The sequence below is a fragment of the Rattus norvegicus genome, chromosome 3 (genome assembly GCF_036323735.1).
Source record: "Rattus norvegicus strain BN/NHsdMcwi chromosome 3, GRCr8, whole genome shotgun sequence".
In the NCBI taxonomy this organism is placed as follows: domain Eukaryota; kingdom Metazoa; phylum Chordata; class Mammalia; order Rodentia; family Muridae; genus Rattus; species Rattus norvegicus.
In genome coordinates, this window is record NC_086021.1 from 112,931,435 (window position 1) to 112,955,970 (window position 24,536).

At 39.8% G+C, this 24,536-nt stretch overlaps 1 protein-coding gene and 1 pseudogene across 5 annotated transcripts in view; one reads left to right on the plus strand and one right to left on the minus strand.

The window, feature by feature from the left end:
• Dnajc24 (DnaJ heat shock protein family (Hsp40) member C24) overlaps nucleotides 1-9,307 on the minus strand; it is a 35,373-nt gene extending 26,066 nt beyond the window's left edge. The window contains exons 1-2 of one of the 4 annotated variants that reach the window (XM_006234654.5): nucleotides 9,166-9,307; nucleotides 8,353-8,499 (exon numbers count right to left, since the gene is read on the minus strand). In XM_006234654.5, coding sequence (XP_006234716.1) covers nucleotides 8,353-8,460 — 108 coding nt within the window. In that variant the 5' untranslated portion in view covers nucleotides 8,461-8,499; nucleotides 9,166-9,307. Of the gene's footprint in view, nucleotides 1-8,352; nucleotides 8,500-9,087 lie in introns of all 4 variants that reach the window. The other 3 variants (NM_001191853.1, XM_006234653.5, XM_063284154.1) reach the window with 3 other exon arrangements.
• Nucleotides 9,308-9,358: 51 nt separating this feature from the next.
• Dcdc1-ps1 (doublecortin domain containing 1, pseudogene 1) overlaps nucleotides 9,359-24,536 on the plus strand; it is a 410,625-nt pseudogene continuing 395,447 nt past the window's right edge. Inside the window, exon 1 of the transcript NR_175340.2 lies at nucleotides 9,359-9,470. The product of NR_175340.2 is annotated as a doublecortin domain containing 1, pseudogene 1 (transcript). The remainder of the gene's footprint in view (nucleotides 9,471-24,536) is intronic.

Genomic DNA, 24,536 nt, shown 5'->3' on the forward strand with positions numbered 1-24,536 from the left:
CTGTTGATGAATATCTGGGTTGGTTCCATTCCCTGGCTGTTGTGAATAATGCGGCAATTAACATGAATTTGCAGCTACCTTGGTAGGTAGATCTATAGTCCTGTAGCTCAATGCCTGGGAGTGGTACAGTCAGGTCATGTGATAGCTCTATTTTTAATTTTTTGAAGAGCCTCCACTGATTTCTCTAATGGCTATACTAGTTTACATGCACATCAGCAATGAATAAGGGTTCCTCTTTCCCCCCTATCTTCATCAGCATCTGCTGTCATTTGTTTTTGTGATTTTTGTGTAGCTAGCCCTTCTAGCTACAGTTATGGAATCTTAATATGCATCCCCTGAATGGCTAAGGATGCTGAAAACTTTTAAAAATATTGAATGTGTTAGATAGTTTTATGTGAACTTGACATAAGCTAAAATCAACTGAGAGGAGGGAACCTCAATTTAAAAAATGTCTCCATAAGATAAGGTTGTAATGATTGATGGGGAAGGGTCAAGCTCATTTTGGTGGCACCATCCCTGGATTGGTGATCTTGGATGTTATATGAAAGCAGGCCAAGTAAGCCACAAGTAGCAAGCCAGTAAGCACCACCCCTCCACGGCCTCTGCATCAGTTCCTGTCTCCAGGTTCTTAACCTGTTTGCGTTCCTGTCTTCACTTTTTCATAAACCCATTTGACTCAAGACAGATGCATCAAAGACTAAGAGAAAATGGGTTAATGGAACAGAAAACAGGATAGCTAAGCTAGGCATGGTGGAGCCATGAAACTCTGAAACACCAGTCTTGGGAGGTAGATGTGTGAGGATTAAAAATTCACATCTTATGAATGCAACCTGTGATGCTATGATTTAAGGAGAAATCTTGCTCTTGGAACTCAGCAGTGAGACGGATTGTCTTTGTAGGCTAGTGAGGAGAATGCTGGCTGAGACCTTGTAGGTAGTCAGGGTGGTCTGGTCACCAGGAAGGCCAACCATGGCCTGAGGTGAGTTGATCACTTATGGCAGAGTCCATGATTTCATCAGTCATTCCTACATAAGAATGCATCCATGAAGGATGAGGATTTGGAAAGATCTAGGTGAGTGACCAAGAATATATTCACACATTGCAAGGGAGCTTTACTCTAAATCCATGGGGATGAAAGGTCCTGAATTTGAGGCCTTCCACATCTCACCCTATGACCTCTTTATCTGGCCTTGTACTGGTATCCTTTAAAATAGCCTCTGAAATAAATGCACATCTATCTGCCAAGTAGACATCTTTGCAATACTCATGTCTTAGTTACTTTTCTTTTCTACGATAATACACATGACCAAAAGCAACTTGGGAGGAAAGGGTTTATTTCATTTCATAGCTGAAGTCTACACATCCAGTGAAGTCAGAGTAAGAACTGAAGACAAAAGGCAGACACTGATGCAGAGGCCATGGAGGAGTGCTGCTTTCTGGCTTGTTTCCCATGGTCAGCCTGTCTTCGTATCCAACTCAGGACCAACTGCCCAAGGGTAGCGCCATCACAGTGGTCTGGGCCCTCCTCCATCAATAATTAAAATTCATTAATTAATTAATCAGTGTTTGACATACTTGCCTACAGGCTAATAGTATAGGCATTTTCTCGATTGAGATTCCTTCTTCCCAAATAACTCTAGCTTATGCCAGGTTGACATAAAATTAGCCAACATGGCTCACATGCTGAATTTAGTCAATAATCACTAATTACCTTTGAGATGTTAGCCTTCCCTTTTCAATTTAGAGAAACACAAACTGTTTTCCCAGTAGCACAGTAGCACATGATAGCCATAATATCTCCAAAACACACTATGGCCGTTCCTTTATTTTACTCACACATTAAGATCATATTTCCTGCTGAAATATGACATGATCACATTTTCTTTCAAAGAACCACACAGTATAAGTGCATATCTATTTATGATAAAGTCACACACTATTCAATATCTCTGCCATGCCTACAAATACACTACTAGATGCTCACAGAAAGTTTTAAACTACCACATACAAATAAAAGCAAAGTTTAAAACTGTTCTGACCTCAAAGAATAAAACCCAGCTGCCTTCTAAGTGCAGGCTGATGTCTTAGCTATCTTATTTCCCACAGTTTAATAAAGGTTAACTATTAGGGTGTGTGAAGGCAGCTTCTGAGCCCCAAGTGCAGACTAGAGACTCAGACATCAACAGTCCCATGCCACCTGCTAGACTTCTGCTTCACATTCTCCAACTATTACTAGTCTTGTTTTGTTTTTTGGTAAACTGTTGTTTACCTCTATTATTACCTAGTCCCATCCCCAAACCAATTATGTGCTGTAATACAAACCACAGATTATATATAAAAACTAAATGATAAATATCTTTAATCACAATTTATATAAGTTTTGTAGACATAACTATTTTTTAAAAAACCTGTGCATCTGTGTCTCATCTAAGATTACTTTTGCCTATTATCAATAAGGAATATTATATTTTAAGAAACCAACTTCAAATATTGTGATTTACATAGGAGGTAGTCTCACTGAAGAGATTAACAAAACACAGCTTCAGGCTGGCCGTACACAGCACAAAGTACAGTACCTGAAAGCATGATCGAGGCCCCTATCTTCAGTATGGAAAACAACAAATTCCTATATTCCAACTTAAAAGAACTCTTGGAAGCATCGTGATTAGAACAGCTTCTGTGCTTCTGAAGAGTGGTCATGGTATTTCAGTTAAGCCGTGTCCTGGGAAGGATAAAGGAACTGACAACACCAATACCAGTGAGCAGCCTCGATGCCTCAGAGAACCCATATGCTCCAGTTCATCAGCTTAAAGTTGAAATCCCAGCACCCAGGAGGCTAAGACAGGACAATTGCTTAGAGTTCAATGAAAGCTTGGGATACAAAGAAAGTTCCAGCCTAATTTGGGCTAAAATTCCTGTCTCAAAAACTAACAAAACAAGTTATCACCTTAACCAGCTTACTTAAACCAGCTTAAAAACAAGTTTTAGGATGTTGGGTTTAAGGTGGAGGATAGGTTATCTGTCACTGAATTTGTTCACACAGCAATAGCTCACAGTACTGGGCTGCTCAGTTTCTTGGTTCATTGTGTACGGTCCTGACAGATTAGCTGAAACCAGGTGATCTGTAGAGAACACAGCTTCATGTCTTACAGTCCTGCAAGTGGCCTGTGCCTTAAGGGTGCTCTGCTGATCATCCCTGGCAGAAGGGTAAAAGAGATTGTGCGCTCGAAAGCAAAAGAGACCACACTCAGCCTTGTACCAGAAATATAATTCCCCACAGCAAACTTAGACCTGTGATAATAGCATTGCCTCTTCATATCCCTCCTCTAACACTGCTGGATTAGAGAGTATCTTCACACCACGTGAGCCACCATAACACTAAGTATCCTCTCCTCTGCCCTGTGAGAGACTCAACTCTTGGTCACATTAAAGTAGAAGTACCTTCCTCAGACTGTGTGTACTTTTCCACAGCCAGGCCTCTGTGTGCACCAACAGAACCAGGTGCGTCTTCTCCTGCAAGTGACTGTCAGCTGTCAGAAGGTGCTCATGAAGGCCATGGTCACAGAATAAGTAAGATTAGCATTGTCCAGTACTAATTTTGAAAAAGCTGCCCTGGATCCCGATTTCTTTCCTTAGCCTCCATAGCAACTCCAGGAGCAACAGTTGGCTCCTGTTGTTAAGTTTCTCTTAACTCCCAAATACATACCCTGTAAGCGAGACCACTTCCTTTGTGATGTACTCACAAGTACATTTAAAGAGTTGTTCTTCGCTCCCTACACCAATGTGCTCTTTCCATTTTGATAGAACACTGGTACTCTGGATAGCTTCTCTTTCAAGGCATGAAATGAATTACATAAGGAGCTTAGAGATAATATAGACATTATAATCAAAAAAGCCTCTAAATACATACATAAATACAAAATTATATTTTGTATCCTTACAACACTAAGATTATCACCAACACTTCAGCCTCAAGTGACATGGGTTTTCCTTAAGATTATGGGACATGCTCTACCAGCAGCATGTAATTTTCTGACACAGCAATTCTATTCCAATTGAAAGGTGTCCTGTAATATTATCAGTGTCAACAGAAAGAGACCCCAATTTTCATTAAAGCTTTATCTTCAGAAAATAGAAATTTTTATACATATAAATATAAGCTATGCAGGAATATTAAAACTAATATTTCCAGGTCCTAGATGATTTTAAAGCAACAGGTTATTATTAAAACTGTGATCCATGAGAAATGAAACATAGTTTAGAGTTGACTTTCAAGAAGAAGCAATCGCTTTTATAAATAAACACTGATAAAACACTGCTAGGAAATGCTAATTGTTTTATTTTGTGTGGTAAATCATTTGGCAAGAGACTAAATACTGTATAAAAGAAATATCTTTAGGGTAACTGGGCATTTGACATTTCCATGTGACTTTAAAATATTCTAAAATATTTCAGTCAAAAAGACTGTTTTCTGTAGGATGATGGATAGGGGACCATGAGAAAGGGTGCACATGGGGAGCTGAAGATTGTAAAAACATTTTCAAGCAACTAGTGAGAGTTACTCAGGTCAGGCAGCAAGTAGGTCAAACTAGACAAGGATAGTAAAAGTACCAAGGAGGAGTATCTGCCCCCAAGAGGAAAAGAAAATAGCTCACAGCCTCTAATAAACAGCAAATTTACACACACACACACACACACACACACATACACACACACACACCCATGTTTCCTCACCAAATTACACTATTATAACAGCAGTGGAATTAGAGAAATATGGATACATAAAATGAAGAGCAGGAATACACAAGAATGCATACTGAAGAGAAAAACACCAAAAACTGGGATGGAAAATTGATCATAGTTTATGATCATAATGCTTTGTATATCACACAGTCTCAACAGATCTCAGAAGCTAAGCAGGGTTGGACCTGGTTGGTGCTTAGATGTGAAAACTGACTGTAAATGGTACCTGCTAACATTCTGATCAGGAGTCTCTTCAGAGACCAGTGTGGTAAAACAAATGCTTGGTCCCCTTGTCAGTGACATCAGGGAGTGATGGGACCTTCGACAGGCTGGTAGGGTCTAAATGAGGCCTTAAGGTCCTTAGAGGTGCCCTTGAAAGTAATTGTGGAAGCCTGGTCTCTTTCTCTTTTTCCTTGCGCTCATTGATAAATAACTTTGCTCTACCATAAGCTGCCCCAGCACAAGTCCAAAAGCAGTGGATCTAATGATCATGGATCAGAACATATAAAACCATGAGGTGAAATAAACCATTTCTCTCTATAAGTTACTTGCTCTGGTAACGGAATGCTGACTGACACAGTATCTAATTCAGAAAACTAAGACATAAGCCTCAAGTGCAAGAGTGTATGAACTCACTCATAAAGCCATCTCTAGGAATGAAGTTGTGGGCCAGAACAAAGCAAGCTGTCTGTTTGAAACTTTAACAAAATTAATTGGTTCCCCAGTATCCTTCCTCATCACAAGGCCAGGTATCTACTCTTTCCAACAAAAATAGAAAAATAGCATTTTACTGTGTACGTGAAGACTAATGAGGATCTGAGTTCAGGACTATTAGTCACTGTGTTAGGGTCTAGGAAAAATGCTGTACTGAACAAAAAGGAAGGATGGAGGGAGGGAGGAAGGGAAGGAAGGAAGAAAAAGAAAACTTTAATTAATTTTTAAAAGACAATGTATTGCTGAAATAATAGAAAGAAACCTCTCAAAAATAAAAATTAAATAAATAGGTAGAAAATAAAAATGACAAAATAAAAAAAGCAAAAACTTGGTGACAGACTATTAAAATACAAAGTTGTCTACATTTATTAAATATTTACTGTATGCCTACAACATTCCAGAGATGGTTTTTAACAGGAGACACCTCAGAAAAATACCGTGCCCTGGAATACAAGTAAAAACAATGAAGGAAAGGTGAAAGTGTGATAAGCTAGATCAAATGCTGCTAATCAGGTTGTGATTTAAACTAAGAGACTTCGGTACCTGAAGGGAGTGGTATTAACTATGCCAGAATAGTAGGCACAAACCAGAATTCTTCTGGGAAAACTAGGGCTTGGCCATCTGAGTAATAAACCAATATGGTGTTTCATAATTGATTGCTGCTTTCAGCAAGGAAGATGTTGGTGGTGGTCCTGGACAACAGTAATTGCAGTAGAGGAAAAGAGGCAGAGCCTCCTGATGGAAGAAAGGAACTGGAGAAATGTAGTAAAGCCATCTTTGGGGAACAGTTTTCCCACAGAATTTAAAAATGGAACAACAGCTGACAGAAGTGGGGTTAACAAGATGGGAGAGGAGAAAATGGCACATTCAAATTCAGATAGGAATACTCGAGAACAAAAAGCCAAATATCTTCAGAACCATTACTATTAGCCTATTGGTAAAAGCACAGAGAAACACATCAACTCATAAGTCTTCCTTTGCTTTTGTAAATTAGAGGGCTGAAGAATAAAAAAGTTGAGGCTCCCACGAAGCCTACTGCACTAGCACAGTCTCTATATTAAAAGTGATAAATACTGCTGAGATAAATTAAAAACGGTTTAAGTCTGTAGGTGGAAGAATATATTATATTCCTATAAGCAAAGTCAATACTAGTAAGGTATCAATTTTGCTAGAATGGATATATATTAATGAAATTGTATTAAGACTGAGCCAAAACTGCTTTGTTGGAATTTTACAAGCTGATTCTAAAGTTTCTATAGAAATGTGAGCACGGGCTAGCAAGACGGCTCAGTGGGTAAAAGTATTCACCACCACACTCAAGGACTTGTGCTTTATCTCCAGGACCCACATGACCCAATTGAGTCTCTCCTGTTGTTTTCTGATCTACACACACGCATATGCATATGCACATGTACACACACTTTAAAAAGAATGAAAGCAAACAAAAACACACTCAAGGAGAATGAATTTCAAATAGTACTTAGAAATAGACCTATACTGCCAACACAGGCTAATGAAGAAAAAATACATTTTCAGCAAATGATGCTGGAGGAACTGCATTTCCATATTGAGAAAAATAAAGATCTAACCACCAATCTTGGTCTACATAAAAGGTATGGGTCTATCAGTAAAACAAACTATATAGCTTCTAGAAGACACAGAAGAATATTTTCATGACATCAGAGAAGACATACAAAGCAACAAATATAAAATAACAAGCCAAATGTCTATTATTTCATAAAAGTAAAAAACTTCTATACTGGGGTACAGCTTAGTACTGGACAGACATAAGTTAGACCCCATATATTGTTAATGTGCATATAAATTGGACATGCACTTTAGTCCTGACAAATAGGGCCACATGGAACCTTCTCGTTGCTTAATCAAAAGACAGCAATTCAAAAGTTCTACATAATTTATGTCCCACAATTGATTTTTAAAAAGCAAATAATTAACAGTGAAAGCAACTTTAAAAGGCTTATATTATCACTATCCAACAGAAATATAATCTAGACTATTAAATAAATGCTCCAATACATGTTAAACACAAGCAATATTAAGTAACATTTTGATATATAAATGCCAGCATGGATGGGACGAAGTGGGCACAAAGTCCCACGTCCAGATGAGTAACTATTGGCATCTGATAACTGCAGACAGAGAGGTCAGTTTTCTTTGAGGGTCTGACCCCTGGCAGATGGACCATACACAAGGCAGGCCCCACACCTAAGAGTATCTGGGCAACACAAACTGCACTCAATGGGTTGAGGAGGTAGGGAGGGGAACTCAAAATTGGGTTGGTAGGGAGTTGGAATTATGTCTGTGAGAAGCTGGGAGAAGGGAAATGGAGACAAATCAAAATTGTATGAAACTCTCAAAGACTAAAAATATTACTTAGAATTGTAGTATTATATGCAAAACAAGCACATGTATGCTATTCAACAGCCAGTAATTAGAAACTATTATCATTTTAATATATAACTGGTGTAAAAAAATTTAGACTTTTATGTTCTTATTCTTACCAAGTCATCAAAATATAGTGAACAGTCTATAAACACGTTACAATTTTACACACAAAAGAACACATTTCAAGTGCTCAATAGTATGGCTAGTTTTAAATAAAAACCGTTTTAGAGACTTAATGTGGATTATTTCAGTCAAAATTAGCTGAGATGAATAAAGCGATCCAGGTTCTGAGAGTGACAGAGTCAGGGAATTCTAACTCAGTCACCACCATGCTATTCCACACCTAAATCAAAACTGTGTTTCTCTACTGCAAAAACTTTCAAATGAACAAACAAATATTTAGATTCCTATTGATAGAAATATTTTGAAGCTTAACACAACAGAACTGTTTTCCCCACCACGATTTCAAATCTGAAAGAAAAGACTTACCAGTAATATGAGTTTCTGATACTTTTGTTTTAGGTCTGACACATCTGCAGATGGGTCTGCCCCTAGAATGCTATACCAATCCTTTTTGACTGTCTGCTCAAAAGCCATCAGCGTCCTTCAAACCAGAAGGGGGCCTTCTCTGATACCCTGCAGCACAAATGTTACAGCAATTCATTACAATCAGAATAAAGAAATATTCCTTCCTAAATTCTTTATTACTTGAGTAAATTGTAATCATAATGCAAGCCCAAGAAAGTCTATATTTCCATTTAAAATGTCCCATAAATGCCATGTACAAGGATACAAGGATATAAAGATACAGAAAACCTATTAGATATTTCATGGTGTATGCGTATCACTTAAATAAATTTACAATGTCATAAAAAGAGAATTTAATAATGAGCCTGGGTGATGGATGGGCTTCTAAGAAGGTATTTCTTACCATCCAATGGCAAAACGGTCATATAGGTGCTCATTAAACACACTACAGCTTAATAAGTATTTATGAAACGAATAGATAAAAGAAATGGAATGACAATACACAGCCCCTGAATTTCCCTGGTTCACTTCTTTCTTCTAGATTAAACATAAAGACGCACAAAATGACAGCACAGTTGGGGAGAAGGGAGTCCTCTTGCTAGAGCAAAGATCCATCCCCACAGCCTGTAAAGACGCTGTTCTGAAGCTGAGCACTCCAGGATGCCACAGTCCTCCGGGCTTTAGAAACAAGCTCACCATAAAGCAGCCACAGTCCGCTCAACCCAGGCTTCCCCCGCTGAAGCCTTCCCTGGCTCCACACAGCGTCCGACTTACCACGTTCCACACTGGGGTAGGAGTCCACTTGCAGCCGCGGCAGTACGGAGCGCGGAACTCACTTTCTTTTCCGCCGGAAGTCGGAGTACAGAGGGAGTTCGTTTCCAGTCGCGCCCTAGTTATTGATGCACAAATCTGAAGGGCCCCGCCCCCTGCCCTGACGCGGTCGCTATGGTAACTCGTCCGGGTTTCTGAGGTTTCTGTCAACAGTGAGAGGAATAGTGAAGAAATGCCTTTCTCCATTTTGCTCTAATTCTCCCTTGGTCCCGGCACTACGATTGTTGCATCCCTCCACATCTCCTAAGGTGCACCTTCGTCCCAGGTTCCTCTTACCTTACCTTGAGCAACTCTGGTTCTATTTGTTTATACTGGGGGCGGGGAGTTGGTGATAAGGATGAGAATGGCTAACAAATTATGCCAATCATTTCCGTTAGACCTGAGCAACTGACTTAAAATATTCTTAAAGATGCAAATCCTTTCCCATTTACTATCTCTCTGTCACTTTCACTTCATCCCAGTGAGACAGCTACGGAAGGTGTTGCTAGAACTACTTTGTAAATGAGGAAATAAATCAAAGATAAAGGTCAGATATATAATTATACAGGTGTAGAACAAGCATTCTTTTCCCCCTTAATCTCTGTTTTCTTTTCTTATTGGATATTTTATGATTTATCCCTTTCTCGGTTCTCCATCTCCCATCCCTCTCCCACTGCTTCTATGAGGATACTCTCCCTCCCTCCCACCCACTCCCACCTCAACAACCTGGCATTTCCCTACACTGAGGAGGCAAGCCTTCATGGGACCAAGGGCCTCACCTCCTACTCATGCCAGACAATGCCATCCTCTGCTACATATGCAGCTGGAACCATGGATCCCTCCATGTGTACTCTTTGGTTGGTGGTTTAGTCCCTAGGAGCTCTGGGGGTCTGGTTGGTTGGTTGGTATTGTTCTTCCTATGGGGTTGCAAACCATCATTCTTAACAGAATAGGAACTGCCATTTCTGAATTATTTAAGTAGGGTTCATTCCAATTGAACGATTTTGAGTGTACTGTTCTCTCTCTCTCTCTCTCTCTCTCTCTCTCTCTCTCTCTCTCTCTCTCTCTCTCTTCCCCCTTTCCTTAAATTACCTCTTCTCTGTGTTTCTTACTTTGCCTTGATCTTTTCTTTTCATTGTGTCTGGAGATGAGACTCATCTTAGTTTTGAGACCTTGATATGATCTCCCTTGGGGATGGAAAGTGGTTTTGTGTTGCTACTTTCTTACATGTGCTTTCTCTTTAGTCCTTTTTCTTCCAAATATCAATTCAAGAAGCACGGAAGGTAAAAAAAATAAGTTGGAATTATTCTAATAAGATAAATTATTTAATGTTATGAGCATGTCAGAACAAATGATGAATTGCAGAATTATACAGTTGACTTTAAAACAGAACTATAAAAGCACAGATTAAGTTCTCCAATGGATGTTGTCATGTTTAAATCAAAGATCATTATACTAACAGTGAAAGAATCTAGCCTTCAGTCCTGGACTTAGAAAACTGTCTGTGTGGGCCTACCAACATACACAAAGCAACAGAACTAGTATTGTGGATCTCTCCCTAGACAATATTATAAGAAAGCCCCTATTTAACTCTTCTAGCCCTCAAATCATCCTTTTTGACCCTTCTCTGTATACAGAGATATGTTAAAGAAGTCCAGGTTTTGGAACAAAAGTTTTGATATACTATTCCGTCAGGTTATTGTGTTTATTCAGCCACTTTCCTTGATATTTTCATAGGCACTCCCAAATGCTTTTTATTTTTATCTCCAAGAACTTTAGTTTGCTGCACTAAAGCAAATAAACGTTTTGCTTTATCTCCAAGGTGTCTTTAATTAATATAAACTGTCAATATTTAATTAATATCACCAAATATATACATTGTCTCTTTAACTTTCTCCTTTTCAAAGATGGTTTATGGGTAATTTGCTTGGATATATATCCAAACACTTGAAACATTGAATCTGCTTGTTCTGTTTCTGAAAATATATTTGATCAGACTCATCTCTCCTGTAACAACTTATTTCTGTTGTTGTATTTAGTTCATCGAAAACCATTGACATTTGAATTAACTCCTCAAGGTGACTGTTACATGGATCATTAGTCATTAATCTCCATTTTAGAACAACCTCACTCAATAGAAATACAGTAAACCCCAAATGCAAGCTGTGTGTGCATTTGAAGATATTATAGTTGACATCCAGAATATTTTCATTATACTTGGGCGTCGTGTAAATCAGCACCTCTCTTGGCCTACTCATTTTCAGTTTTCCATAGCTTCGTATCATTAATGGCTGTCACACTGGGCAAAGCAGGTCTGGAGAGTGAAGTCGTAACTCTTTTTCAATTGCATTAATTTTTATTGAGTCAGCATTTGTATGTGTGTGGGTATGCCACAGCATGTGCTAGATTTCAGAGTACAACTTAAGAGTGTCAGCCTACTTCTTCGTCCATGTGGGACCTGAGGACCATATCAGGCTGTCAGAGTTGGCAGCACTGACTTTACATTCTGAGTATTATCTCCATCTTATAGTCCTAACCTTTTATTCTGGCATTATTTTACCTTCTATCGTAGTTGAATCTTTAGGAAGTAGTTCTTCCTACTTCCATAGCAAGTTGTATAAAATACTCATTTGTACTCTTCCAATCCCATACTGCATTGTTGTCTCTAGAGGTGTGCTTTCTAACTGTTCCCAGGTTGGATTGCCAGCCTTCTGGAGGAGGAAACCTTTCTCATTTGACAAGCTGAGCACTGGGTCTTGCCTCACCTTTCCAACTTCTACTGATGAGTTTCTGATCTAGACCATACTTCAGTGACAGGGTCCCAGGGCCAAATGGATCAAGGAGATAAGAAGATTAAAAAGATAGGAAATCTGGTGTCAGGAGGTCTTACACAATCTATGCCTCATACCAAGCAAGATTAAGAAATACAACATCTTATATATGGTTTTAAGGGGAATAGGACACACTCAGTGGAAAGCTATCATACAATAGCATAAGGTCAGCAGGAAGCTAATCAAGCAGTGTTAAGGGAACACAGGCTATCTCAAGTGTATCACAAGGACCTTGGGGGTGATAACCATAGCCTTTTGCTGAGTGGGGATAGTTGATTTCTCGGGAAAGCCTCAGCTCCTCTAAGACCCATCCCAGGGCTATCACTGGCTTTGCCAAACATATTCATGGTTTTAGACAAGAAACTATGTTCCTTCTCCATAATCAGAGCCTCAAGGAAAAACTCTCAAGGCTCTGGCCCCAAACCATCACTGGCTCTGCCGAGCATGTTCCTGGCTTTAGTTCCTCCTCACACCTAGGGAAAGCCTTGGATCACTGTGGTTTCCAATGAGTTTCTAAAATAAGTTTGTTTCTTACCACCTTTTGCCCCAGAAGCAAGCTTATCCATTATATGTGAAATGGATATAGCATAAATATAAACTATTGAGTTGGTATGATGGCTCTGTGCTTAAAAGTATATAACTGCTTTCATAGTGGATCTGAATTTAATTCCCTGCATAGCTCAAATCACTTGTGATTCCAACTCCGGAGGGATCCAACCTCTGAGGACAACACTCACATAAACTTGCAATTAATTAAGAATAGAATAAATATAAAATATTTTTAAAGGAAACATAAACTATATGACAGTTAAGGACACGAAACCTGCAGTCACACTGCACAGCTTCAGCTCAGATTCTGCCTCTTCCTGGCTGTGAGAACTCCAAGGGTTAATCCCTCTGTAACCTGCTTTATTCCTCTGTCAATAATTGCATGTGTAATGCCTCCTTTATAAAGCTGTTGTAGGACTTCAGTGAAATCATTGTGCCTGAAATCAGTAAGTTCTTAGCAAAGGTGGGTTATTACTATTACTAGTAAAAATATTTGCTCCTTAGTTTTAATATAGCAGCAAACACTCAGAGCAGCTTTTCAGGGGCCTTTGAATACCAGAAACTACTGAATTAGAAAGAACAAAGCCACACCTAACTGTTTGCTGAATTAGTCTTTCAGTTTGGCTTCAGATTAAACTAAAATCATCAGCAAAACCCTCTTGATTCATGTCATCCACAGGTAATATGAAAACAGTAGGTATATATTAAATGTCTGATACAAGATGGTGGTCAAATGTTATAGATACACAAAGAGATAATTTTATGAAAGACCTAAAACCCTAAATTGTAGCAGTAGCCAAAAATTACTCCATTACTCATTTTATCACATTAATACTAATCTGCCCATAAGTGAAGGCCCATCAAACACTAATTAAACTCATAATTTGATATGATACTAGAAAACCATGCTTCTCATTGTACAGATGGTTGTGTTAGCTTCTGTCACTACAGTGGAAAACAGCAATTAATGAATAAAGCACAAGGATTTCTTTTGGCTCATGGTTTTGTACATTGTAGGTCAAAATCCTGTAGACTATTGCTTTGGGTTTTCATGTAGGAGTGGGTGCCAGCTGACAATGGGAGAGACTGTGTAACAGAGCGAGATAGCCACGGACTTCCTAGTAGGCTCCACTTCCCTACCCAAGCCACAGCAACAGTATGTATACCTGTCTTAATTATTCATTTCTTGACTTATATTTATTTACCCTTTTTAAGGTATTTCCTTACCAACTCTAAGTTTCCTTGTGTTTATTTATGATGGTTTAGGATTACAAATAATTGCCACAGGTGCTCTAAGTATTATGGTTATGTTCTGAAATTAGGCAGCTGCATCTAAAGCAAACTAAAACCTTTCTGGGAAGATAGGCAAGCCACCAAGAATTAGGGAGCGATGAGATCTTAAAAGCAATAATATGGCACATAAGGAGCCTTCACCCACTCACCCAGTCTACAGATAGTTTGTTTGCTCTGTGAATCACACAGAGTGATACTAGACAGTGTTGGCTGCATCTTATTCATCTTGCCAGACAGATATAGAAAAAAATCAGCGGAACTAACTGCAAGCACCCGATGAGGGATGCTTCATTACTAACTGACATGAGCAAAGCAGAACAAACTGAGTTAGTGAAAGTTTTAAACCAAGATGAAACTAAGTCATAAAGATGTGTGGATGTGTCCGACTTTAAGTAATAACGTTAAAGGGAGGGAGAAATATGTGACAAGAATGAGAGACACTTTATTTTTCTTCTTGGATGATTGCCACAAAAGCTTATACAATATTTAAGTCAATCTAATGAATGACTGCTATAATTTCTATCACACACCTCAATGTCCCATATGGTAATAGATTTGTGCCCCAGCTCCTGCTGCTACCAAGGAGATGGGGCAGTGACTAGGGGCATGTCTGTGAAGACAATACTGGGACTCTTGTCTACTCTGCTCTTTTCTGTACATCATTCTGCTTCTCAGCTGCTACACAGGGGGTAGTTTCCTCTGTCCATGATGCCCCACCCTGCTACAGACTTGGAACTTAAACACTGTGCTTAAACAAATGCTCCTTCTCTTTAAGTTGGTTGTCTCCAGTATTTCGTTGTAGTAATAGGCCGCAGACTGGAACAACAGTTCTACCCTTCCTTTCTAAGCCAGCTTTTGTTTCTTCCTAAGTTTGCTAAACTTGCTCTAGTCTCGTTTCACCTCACCAACATTATCAATGACCATTCGGGGTTTGCACAGAGCCATGTACTTAGTAGGAGAGTGACAGAATGGGAAGTACATTTGGTAACCACACCTGCTACTCTTGTTTATCTCTGTTGTATCTGTGTTTTAAATTCTTGGGTAGTCTTTATCTTACCTGGGGTTTTTGTTCCTGTCTTCTTCTTACCTCTGTTTTAACCATTCTACAACCCATTAGAGATACTGTCCTTAAACCATCTTCACCCATCATAGTACAAGCCAACTTATTTTCAGCATCTTATGCTTTTACATTTCTGTCTTTTCTTGTCACCACTCTGGCTTCTCCATACTTGCAAGATTCCCTACAACACAAGGTAATCACTTTCGAGCAGGTGAGAAAATTCAGGTATATGCTGCTTTTTATAGCATTCTTCCTTCTCTGTTTTTACTTTTTAGAAAAAGTCCATTTTTGTCATGTAATTGACTCATGGAAGAAAGGTTAATCTGAATGATCAAGGGGTGTTAATTTGTGGGTTAAAATGTGTTAAATAGTTGATATGAAGTCTGTTTAAGTCAATTAGAGAGTATAATGAAGATGTTGCCAGGGTGTTAGGGAACCTTTTGGAGTTAGTTTGGAATTCACCAGTGCATATTGACTGCAGCACCTGGTTTAAAATACAACTGCATCTGAATAGGTGTGCGTGTGTAGAAGATGCTCGTGTTATTAATATGACTTATCTTTTATAATGGGAAATGAAACCCACATTTGTTTTATCATTAGTAAGGTGGACGTGTGAGTGGTAGCACTATTACCTCCCTTACTGATCTGTTCCTCTAAAATAAACTGCATCTGCACCACGGAAACAAGAAAGCTTTCCTAGGTTTTTATTTGTTTGTTCCTTTGTCCTTAAGCAGCATCATTAAACATTGAATGAAAAAAGACATGCAGATTTAAATAAATGGTTTGTTTCTTCTGTGAAACAGCCCACAGTGATGTTAGGAGACATCGTCGTATTAGTTAATACCATCAAAGTTTTAAAACAGTCGTTATTACATAGACCTTAATGTTACGATGCATAAATCTCAGTAGTTGAATTCAAGTTGGTTTCAGTAAGACAGCAATGCACCTTCCACAGTTCAACTCCACAAAGGAGTTAAAAAAACCCATATTTTAAACTCTGTTCTTTTCCTCGGCATATGGTTGCTATGGTACTATTTGTTACCGCTTTCACCAGTTTACTAGTGATAAACACATTTAGCATTGCAGCTTCAACTCGCAACCCTGCAGTTTAATCATCAGAGATGGATGAAAACAGGTCTCCTTTGCTAATGGGCTTTCAGCACTGATGGAGCCCGTGCCAGAATGATGAAAGCACACAGCTGAAATAGCTGTTTTCTGACGAATTTCCAGGAAATATCATAGTTTTAAAAATATGGTTAGCAATCCACACTATTACTTTTTAATCTGCTGAGGAGCACTATGAGTACAGTCTTTTGTAGCTCATTAGCAATTTATTTAATGAGTTTTTTGGTGTGATAGATAGTTAAAGTACCAGACAAATGACAGATTGTTTGCCTTTAATGATTTCCCTGTTTCAAGCCCATTACAAAGCAATTAGAAATCTGACAGCGTTTTCACTCTGCATTACTGATCATCTAAAGTGATGAGGAATGAGAGGTGATGAATATTAATTGTATATTTTCATATGATTATCATAAATTATTACCTTGTCTGATGTGCTGCAGGTGAAGTGGGAACGTTAGAGAAAGTCAGTCAGATATATTAATTTGAAAGACTGGATGTTTTTTAATCTGTGTCTTTAGTGAGAATCCTGGTCTGTAGTGTTATTCTTTATGTCCCTGTGAATATTAAACATTTTTTTTTTACTATCTCTGTTTGTGTGGAGAAATTTAAATACATTTTCTTACTTGAATGCAAGAAAAGGAAAGTCATTCCACAGAGCAGTGCACATGTGTGTATTTAAGCTAAAGTTAAATTTAGGAAGGGGAGCCATAAGTGACTTCTGTTGCTGTATGTATATATGTGCATACATGTGCTATCTCCCATATCATATGTACAGTGGGAGAAACATCTAGAAACCTATCCTGTCTGAGTCTTAAAGCTAGGTGATCCTGCATAAGAAAAGGCAAGAGACCAAAGTGTGCTGAGGAATAGTATTAATTTGTCTGCATCTCTAGATGAAGGCGTCGCCCCACAGCCCCTCATTTTCAGCAGGGGAGCTAACTGTTCTCCGGATGCAAGTTTGTTTGTTATTTTGTCTGGCCTAAACGTGGATCAAATGTTGGTCCAGAAAATAGACCTAGTACTTAGTGAAAGGAAAAAAGCTGAAGAAAGGCTAAACAACTAACCATGCGTCTGGAGCAGTTTTACCGTGGGTGCAGGTGTGACTTGTGAACTGCTGTGGTCAACAGAGCCGCTTTCCAGTGTGCAGCAGGACCATGCTGCACTCAGGGTTATCCTCCTACCCTACGCATTTTGCTTTGTGGAGTGTGCGGCTTGTAAAAGTTTATTATTTTAGGTACATATTTATGGAAAAGATAATTTATATAATGAACACACATTAACGAAATAAAATTTTGATATGATGCTTAGAAACTATTCTCTTTATTTTATATGTAATTTTATGAATTCTCATTTATATAAACTGAAAGCAAGACTCTTAGATCTTTACAAGTGAACATTTTTTTTTGCTCTGAGAAGATGAGAGTTTCCTCTAACTCATTAAAAAAATTTGATATTTTAACTTTAATTTTGTGTATGACTGTTTACCTGAGTGTGTGTTTGTGCACCACATGCACGCAGTGCCCGTGAAGGCCGGAAGAAGACATTGTATATACCGAGACCAGAGCTACATTTGGGGGTCACTGTGTGGGTGCTGGGAACTGAACCTGGTGCTCTGGAAGAGCAGCCAGCCCTCTTAATCTCTGAGCCATACTCCAGCCCCTTGGGTTTTCTCTTTGTGCTTGGTAACTTCCCAGCATTTTGTACGGTAGCAATCGCCTCCATCTTTAGAATCAGTCCCACTAATAGACCTTAAAGAATCAGTGGAGTAGTCTCCAGGAGCCTCGCTTCTTCCTGCCAATAGCCATTATCCAAGTCTGAATGCAGACTTCATATCTTCTAAAGTAGAAACAGTTGTCACTTGTTTCCCTTTTGCCTCTGAGACACTACTTACTGTATTGGCATTTTGGACCTTTGTTACTGTTGTTTGCTTGCTTGCTTATTCTATAATGAAATACCTTGGAATAAGACTGACGATTGGGTAACTCCATAAAGAAGCTTTCATTTTACTCACAGTTCTAGAAATCAAGGACATCACATCAGTGTCACCTTGGTTCTGTTAAAGGACTCAGGGCAAATGGCTCCACATTGCTGATGTGTGTGACAGAACAAAAGGGCATTACAAGGAAGGGCTCCAGAGATTAACTCAGGAACCAGTCCAGGGTCTTATAACAACTGGTTTTCACTAGGCCTAACTAAGAGGTCTCCTAAAAAAAATCTCAATCCTTTCTGATCAGATGCCCACAGTGATCTAAGTCCAGTCCCCACATCTTAATGTCTTCATCCACACACCAACAAGGTCATCCTAAAGACCAAGCTTTTCATACATGGATCCTTGAGGGGGAAACCCCACAAGCCATAGGAAACACCGACTACCGTGGGTGTGTAGCTTTGGGCCAATGTTCCACTTCTATCTGAAGAACTGGATTGAAAACTTATCTATTTTTCTCACTGACAGAAAACAGCATCCACACTACATTCAAAGTAACTCAAGGTGTTCCACTATGGCATGGTGAGAGGAATGAAACTGAGGAAGGAAACACTCTTCAAAGGCAGCCCATGTATAACTACATCTTTCTCTGACACCAAAGAAACCCTTGGATATGTTCTATCACCACTAAAAACTCTTTCTTGGACAGTACAAGGGCAGGTCCAAGTATGAAACCAGGAGCTAGGGTTATAATTATCAGGCATCTCCATATATGCTTTCTTGTTTAATCCTTAGTCCTGTTGGACAGGTAAGCTGCTGATGTTGGGTAGGAAGTTACCAGGCTTAAAGCAGGTGAGACTGGAAAGGAACAGAGACAACATCAAACCTAAGCTCCAGACTCTAAACTTCTTATAAAGCCTCTATGACTTGAGATGGAGTGATTTCGGAACTATTTTCATGAGCAGCTCCATCTGCATGTTTGAGATAAACAGGAAAGAAAATGAACTCAGGAGAGTTTAGAAACTCCCTCATCTCTGGCCGAAAAGCAATATTAGAACTTTAGCACTTCTTGACCCAGTTACAGCCAGTTTTGTATATGGGACACTCTGCATGTTTCCAGAACCTGCGGGAGCATTTTCTTTCGTTGTATTTTCTGCAGCTATTTAATAAAATAAAGATTGTAGTTTTGCCTTGGTAAATAGAAATATATTTATATATAATATATTTACATTATTGGTGTTATTGTTCCATCGTTTTAGTTATGGAACTCTTTTATGATATGGGTGTCTTCTCTAACCATTTTGAAATGTCCAAAGTTAAAAGAGAAAAAGAACCATGTGGTTGCTTCTCTTTGTTTATTGTTGTTGGCAGAGTGAAGGTGAGTGAGGCTGGACTGGCTACTGGTCCTACTGCCATCTTCATACATCAGTACAAATACTGTCTGAGGGGCACTTCCATTTCTGACCAAGGAACCTCTATGATTGATTATTTTCTTGCTATTTCAAAAGACAGTAATTTAAGAGTCAAACTCTTCCTTCTAACGTATTCATATTCTTTATGTTAAGTGGTATCATAGTTAGGGTTTCTATTACTGTGAGAAGACACTAGAACCATGGCATCTCTTATATAGGAAAACATTTAATTAGGGCTGTCATATAGTTCAAAAGTTTAGTTCATTGTCATCATGGTGGGAAGTATGGCAGCACGCAGGCAGACACAGTGCTAGAAAAGGAGCAGAGAATTCTACATCTGGATCAGTAGGCAGCAGGAAGAGACAGTAACCCAGTAGGTCTTGCTTGAGCTTTTGAAATCTAAAGCCCGAACCCGAGTGACACACTTCTTCCAACAAGGCCACAGCCATGCCAACAGGGCCACACCTCGAATAATGTCACTCCCTGTAACATTATTGGAGCCATTTTCACTTTGACCACTGCAAATGCTAAAAGAATTTAGAAAAACAATTCTATTCATGCATTTGTTCAGTAGTAACCTTGGTTTAACATGGCATCTTATCATTCAAGATCAAGCCTGATTGACTTACACAGTCTCCATGTTCTTCCTCCTTTCCCTGTTGGCCTCTTTCTATCATAATCATCTTAATGCCCTGGTATATGTATGCATGTGCACTCACATCCTTGACCTCTGGCTACAGAAACTTGTCTCCCTCGTCCTATTGACAGTATTTGTCTTCTATAAGCAAATAACAATTACTTTCAGCAGTCATTAAATTTCAAGTCTTTTTAAAATCTTGTATTTATTTTTTAAGCAAGTTTTTCTTTTTAAAGATTTACTTACTTGGTGCATGTAGTGTGCCTGCATGAGTTTATGTGCACCACATGTGTGCAGAAGCCCATGGAAATTAGAGGGCACTGGATCCTCTGGAACTGAGTTACCTTTGTAATCCACATGATGTAGGTGCTGGGAACCAATCCGGGTCCTCTGCAGGAGCAATAAGTGCTCTTATTTACAGAGCCATTTCCTCATCCCCATGCCCCTTGTACTTATTTTAAATACCATCCAACTCCAGTAGAAAGACAGGGCATCAAGGGGAGGGGTGGGGTTGGCATCAAAAACTCTGACCCAGAATTGTTCCTGTCTGAAGGAACTGCAGGAACAAAAATGGAGAAGAGCCTGAGGGAAAGGAGGTCCAGTGACCAGCCCAAATTGGGATCCAGCTCAGGGGAGGCTTCAAGGCCTGGTTCTGTTACTGAGGCTATAGTGTGCTTCCAGACAGGAGCCTAGCATGGCTGCCCTCTGAGAGGCCTAGCAAGCAGCTAAGTCAGATGTAGATACTTACACCCAACCAATGGACAGAAGCTGGGGACCCCTGTGGTGCAATTAGGGAAAAGCTGAGGGGAGGGAAACAGCATAGGAAAAACAGCAGTCTCAATAACCTGTACCTCTTAAGATCTCTCAGATACTGAGCCACTAACCAGACAGCATACACCAGCTGATATGAGCCCCCCCCCCAACACATACAGCAGAGGACTGCCTGGTCTGGCCCCAGTGAGAGAAGACACACCTAACCCTGAGAGAAACTTGAAGTTTGTGAGTGAAGAGGTCTGTGCCATAGGGGTGGGGGCGTGGGGACATCCTCTTGGAGACCTGGGAGGAGGTGTGGGATGAGAAAGAGTCAGAGGCAAACTGAGAAGAGGATAAAAACTGGACTGTAAAAAAAACGATTAAAGAATAGAAAAAAAAAATAAAGCAATAAAGATCGCTCATTTCTATACGGCTCACCTCACCCTCTCAAAATTTCTACCCAATTGAATCTATATCCTTTCCCAGTACAATTTCACTGAATCAAGAAATCCTTTATCACCCCATGGGAGAAGAAATGCCAAAAGGTTGGGGAGAGTATCAGGGATGGTCAATTTACAGGAGGATGCTGAATTCATTAGGTACTAGGCCGCTTGGGCACTGTAATCGATGTTTCCCTGTACGTCATATATTACTAATTGATTGTTTAACTTTCTACTCCCTGTTTCTAGGTTCAACTAAGCAGTTTATCAAAGTAAATCCTTCCTTCTTTTAGAGTTGGGTACATTTTCACTGTTCCAGGCTCCATGGATAATTTCCCTCACTCTAGGTTGGTGAAAGCAGAGGGAAATTATTTAGAAGAATCCAAGTAAGGGTAACAGAAGATGTCATGGAGAGTCTGGGTGACATCCTACCCTATCTTATGTTAGTAGCCATAAATATTTAACCAGCACTTAAATCATTTCTTTAAGAGTTTAAAATTTTAAATCAACCACCCCTCCCAGATGGTCAGACACATGTCTGTTTATTCCGAACCCTGCAAACAGGGCAGGTTTCTTGCACACGCATTTTTCAAAGAAGGCCAGGCTACCTAGCTTGATGGCTCAGAACATCATGGAGTTCCCTATGCTTATTACAACCAGGCTTGAAGTTAGCCTTAATGAGCAGCAGGTGTTAGGGGCTTGTATACAAATTATAATTATCAACCACAAGGCTTGAAGCCATTAAATTAAAGAACAAGAAAGTTTGGTGTTTGCAGATGGGATGGATGCCTAGGTGGGATGGCTTTTCATTCAGTCTCTGCTCCACTCTTTGTCCCTGCATTTCCTTTAGAGAGGAGCAATTCTGGGTTAAAATTTTTGAGATGGGTGGCCCTATCCCTCAACCAAGGGCCATGCTTATTCACTAGGTAAGAAGGTCTCTACAGGTTCTATCTTCCCTTTGTTGGGTATTCAGGGTAATCTACCCCCGTTGGGTCCTGGGAACCTCTTGCTTCCTAGCAACTGGGACTTTCTACTGGCTACCCCCAGTTTCCATTTCCCACTGCTATGCACCTCTGGTCAATATCCAGAACCTCTAGGACACCAAACCCAGACACTATTGCTGATACCAAGAAGCACTTGCTGACAGGAGCTTGGTATAGCTGTCTCCTGAGAGACTTTGCCAGAACCTGACCAATACAGAAGCAGATGCTAGCAGCCAACCATAGGACTGAGTATGGAGACCCCAATGTAAGAGTTAGGGGAAGGACTGAAGAAGCTGAAGGGGACAGCAACCCCATAGGAAGAACAACAATATCAACCAACCAGACACCCCCACCCCAGAGCTCCCATGGACTAAACCACCAACCAAAGTACACATGGAAGGACTCACTCCCCTAGCTGCATATGTAACAGAGGATGGCCTTATCTGGCATCGATGAGAGGGGAGACCCTTGGTCCTGTAAAGGCTTGATGCCCAGCATAGTGGGTTGCTAGGGCGTTGAGGCAGAAGTGGGTGAGTGGGTAGGGAGCACCCTCATAGAAGCAGGGGGTAAGGAGGATGGGATGGGTGTTTGGGGGAGGCAAAACTAGAAATGGGGACAACATTTGAAATATAAATAAAATAACCAATAATAAATCTAAGGAAAAAAAGAGAGTTAAGAAAAATATCTGAATCTGTAAACAAACAGAATAGGTTGATTTGTAGGATGCATCAGGCTGTGCATCATTTGCTTCACCCCAGTGGCACTGAAGTACTGAGTCGCATCTTTAAAGTGCTATCCTCAGTGTTACAGGCAACACATGCGTGTTTCTATCTGTATACGGCTTGTCTTTAAGTAAAAACTGTCTCTTGGCTGGGAGCTTGCAAGATGGCTCAGCGGGTAAAATGCTGCCTGCCAAATCTGGAGACTCAGGTTGTCCTTTGAACTCTATTTATGGTCTGACACACAACAAAGAAGTAACCATTTGTTAGAACCATTGTTTATTAAAATTAACAAATGCTTGATTGAGTACAGTGAAAATCTTAGCCTTCGAATGTTTAACACAAAGCATTATATTCTGATAACTTCTTTGGGGCAGGCCACTCCAGGTTATGCTGACAACTTAGGTATTGAAAGTAAGATAATTCTTTGCAACCACTTAGTAACCTTCTCAGAGCACTATGTTTTAACTTGTGCTACTTCTAATTGAATGAGTAAAGCCTGGACTGAGATTTTTCAGGTTGTGAGAAGATGGTCACCACCTCAGGTTGTAAGTCAAATTACTGACGATGAAAGTGTACAATAGAAATTATCTTAGCAAGTAAAAATAATACCTTAAGTGTATGAAAATTCGTGTGCTTATAAATGTGTTATTGTGTATAGAAAAAGAGATAGGCAGGAAAAAAAGAGGTATAAAGTTTTCAAATCAGGGAACACATGTGAATGAAATGGGCCTTTTAGGTATACATCCCAAGTGGAAAAATTAAAAAGTGTCATTCACATTTGAGGGAGTCAAAGCTTCTTTGTTTTAAATGCCGATGTTAGTACAGGTAATAGCATTTCTCCCTCATTTCTAGGAAACTGCACAGTTTCTTGTCTTTCATTTTAGATCATTGCAGATTTTTTTATTAAATATATCTATTTACATTTCAAATGTAACATTTCCCCCTCTGGAAACCTCCTATTCCATCCTCCCTCCCCCTGCTTCTATGAGGGTGCTCACCCCTATTCCCACCTTCCCTTCCTGGCATTTCCTTACTCTGGGGCATTGAGCTTTCCCAGGACCAAGGGCCTCTCCTCCCATTGATACCTGACAAGGCCATCCTCTGCAACGTATGTGGCTGGAGCCATGGGTCCCTCCATGTGTACTCTTCGGTTGGTGGTTTAGTCCCTGGGAGCTCTGGTGTGTCTGGTTGGTTGATATTGTTGTTCTTTCTAAGGGTTGCAAACCCTTCAGCTCCTTCAGTCCTTTAACGCTTCCCTTGGGGACCCTGTGCTCAGTCCAATGGTTGGCTGTGAGCATCCACCTGTATATTTGTCAGGCTCTGGCAGAGTCTCTCAGGAGACAGCCATATCAGGATCCTGTCAACATACACTTCTTAGCATCCACAATAGTCTGTCTGGGTTTGGTGTCTGTATATGGGAGGGATCCCTGAGTGGGGCAGTCTCTGGGTGACCTTTCCTCCAGTCTCTGCTCCACACTTTGTCTCGGTATTTCCTCCCGTGAGTATTTTGTTCCGTCTTCTAAGAAGGACTGAAGCATCCTCACTTTGGTTTTCCTCTTTCTTGAGTTTCATGTGGTCTGTGAATTGTATCTTGAGTATTCCA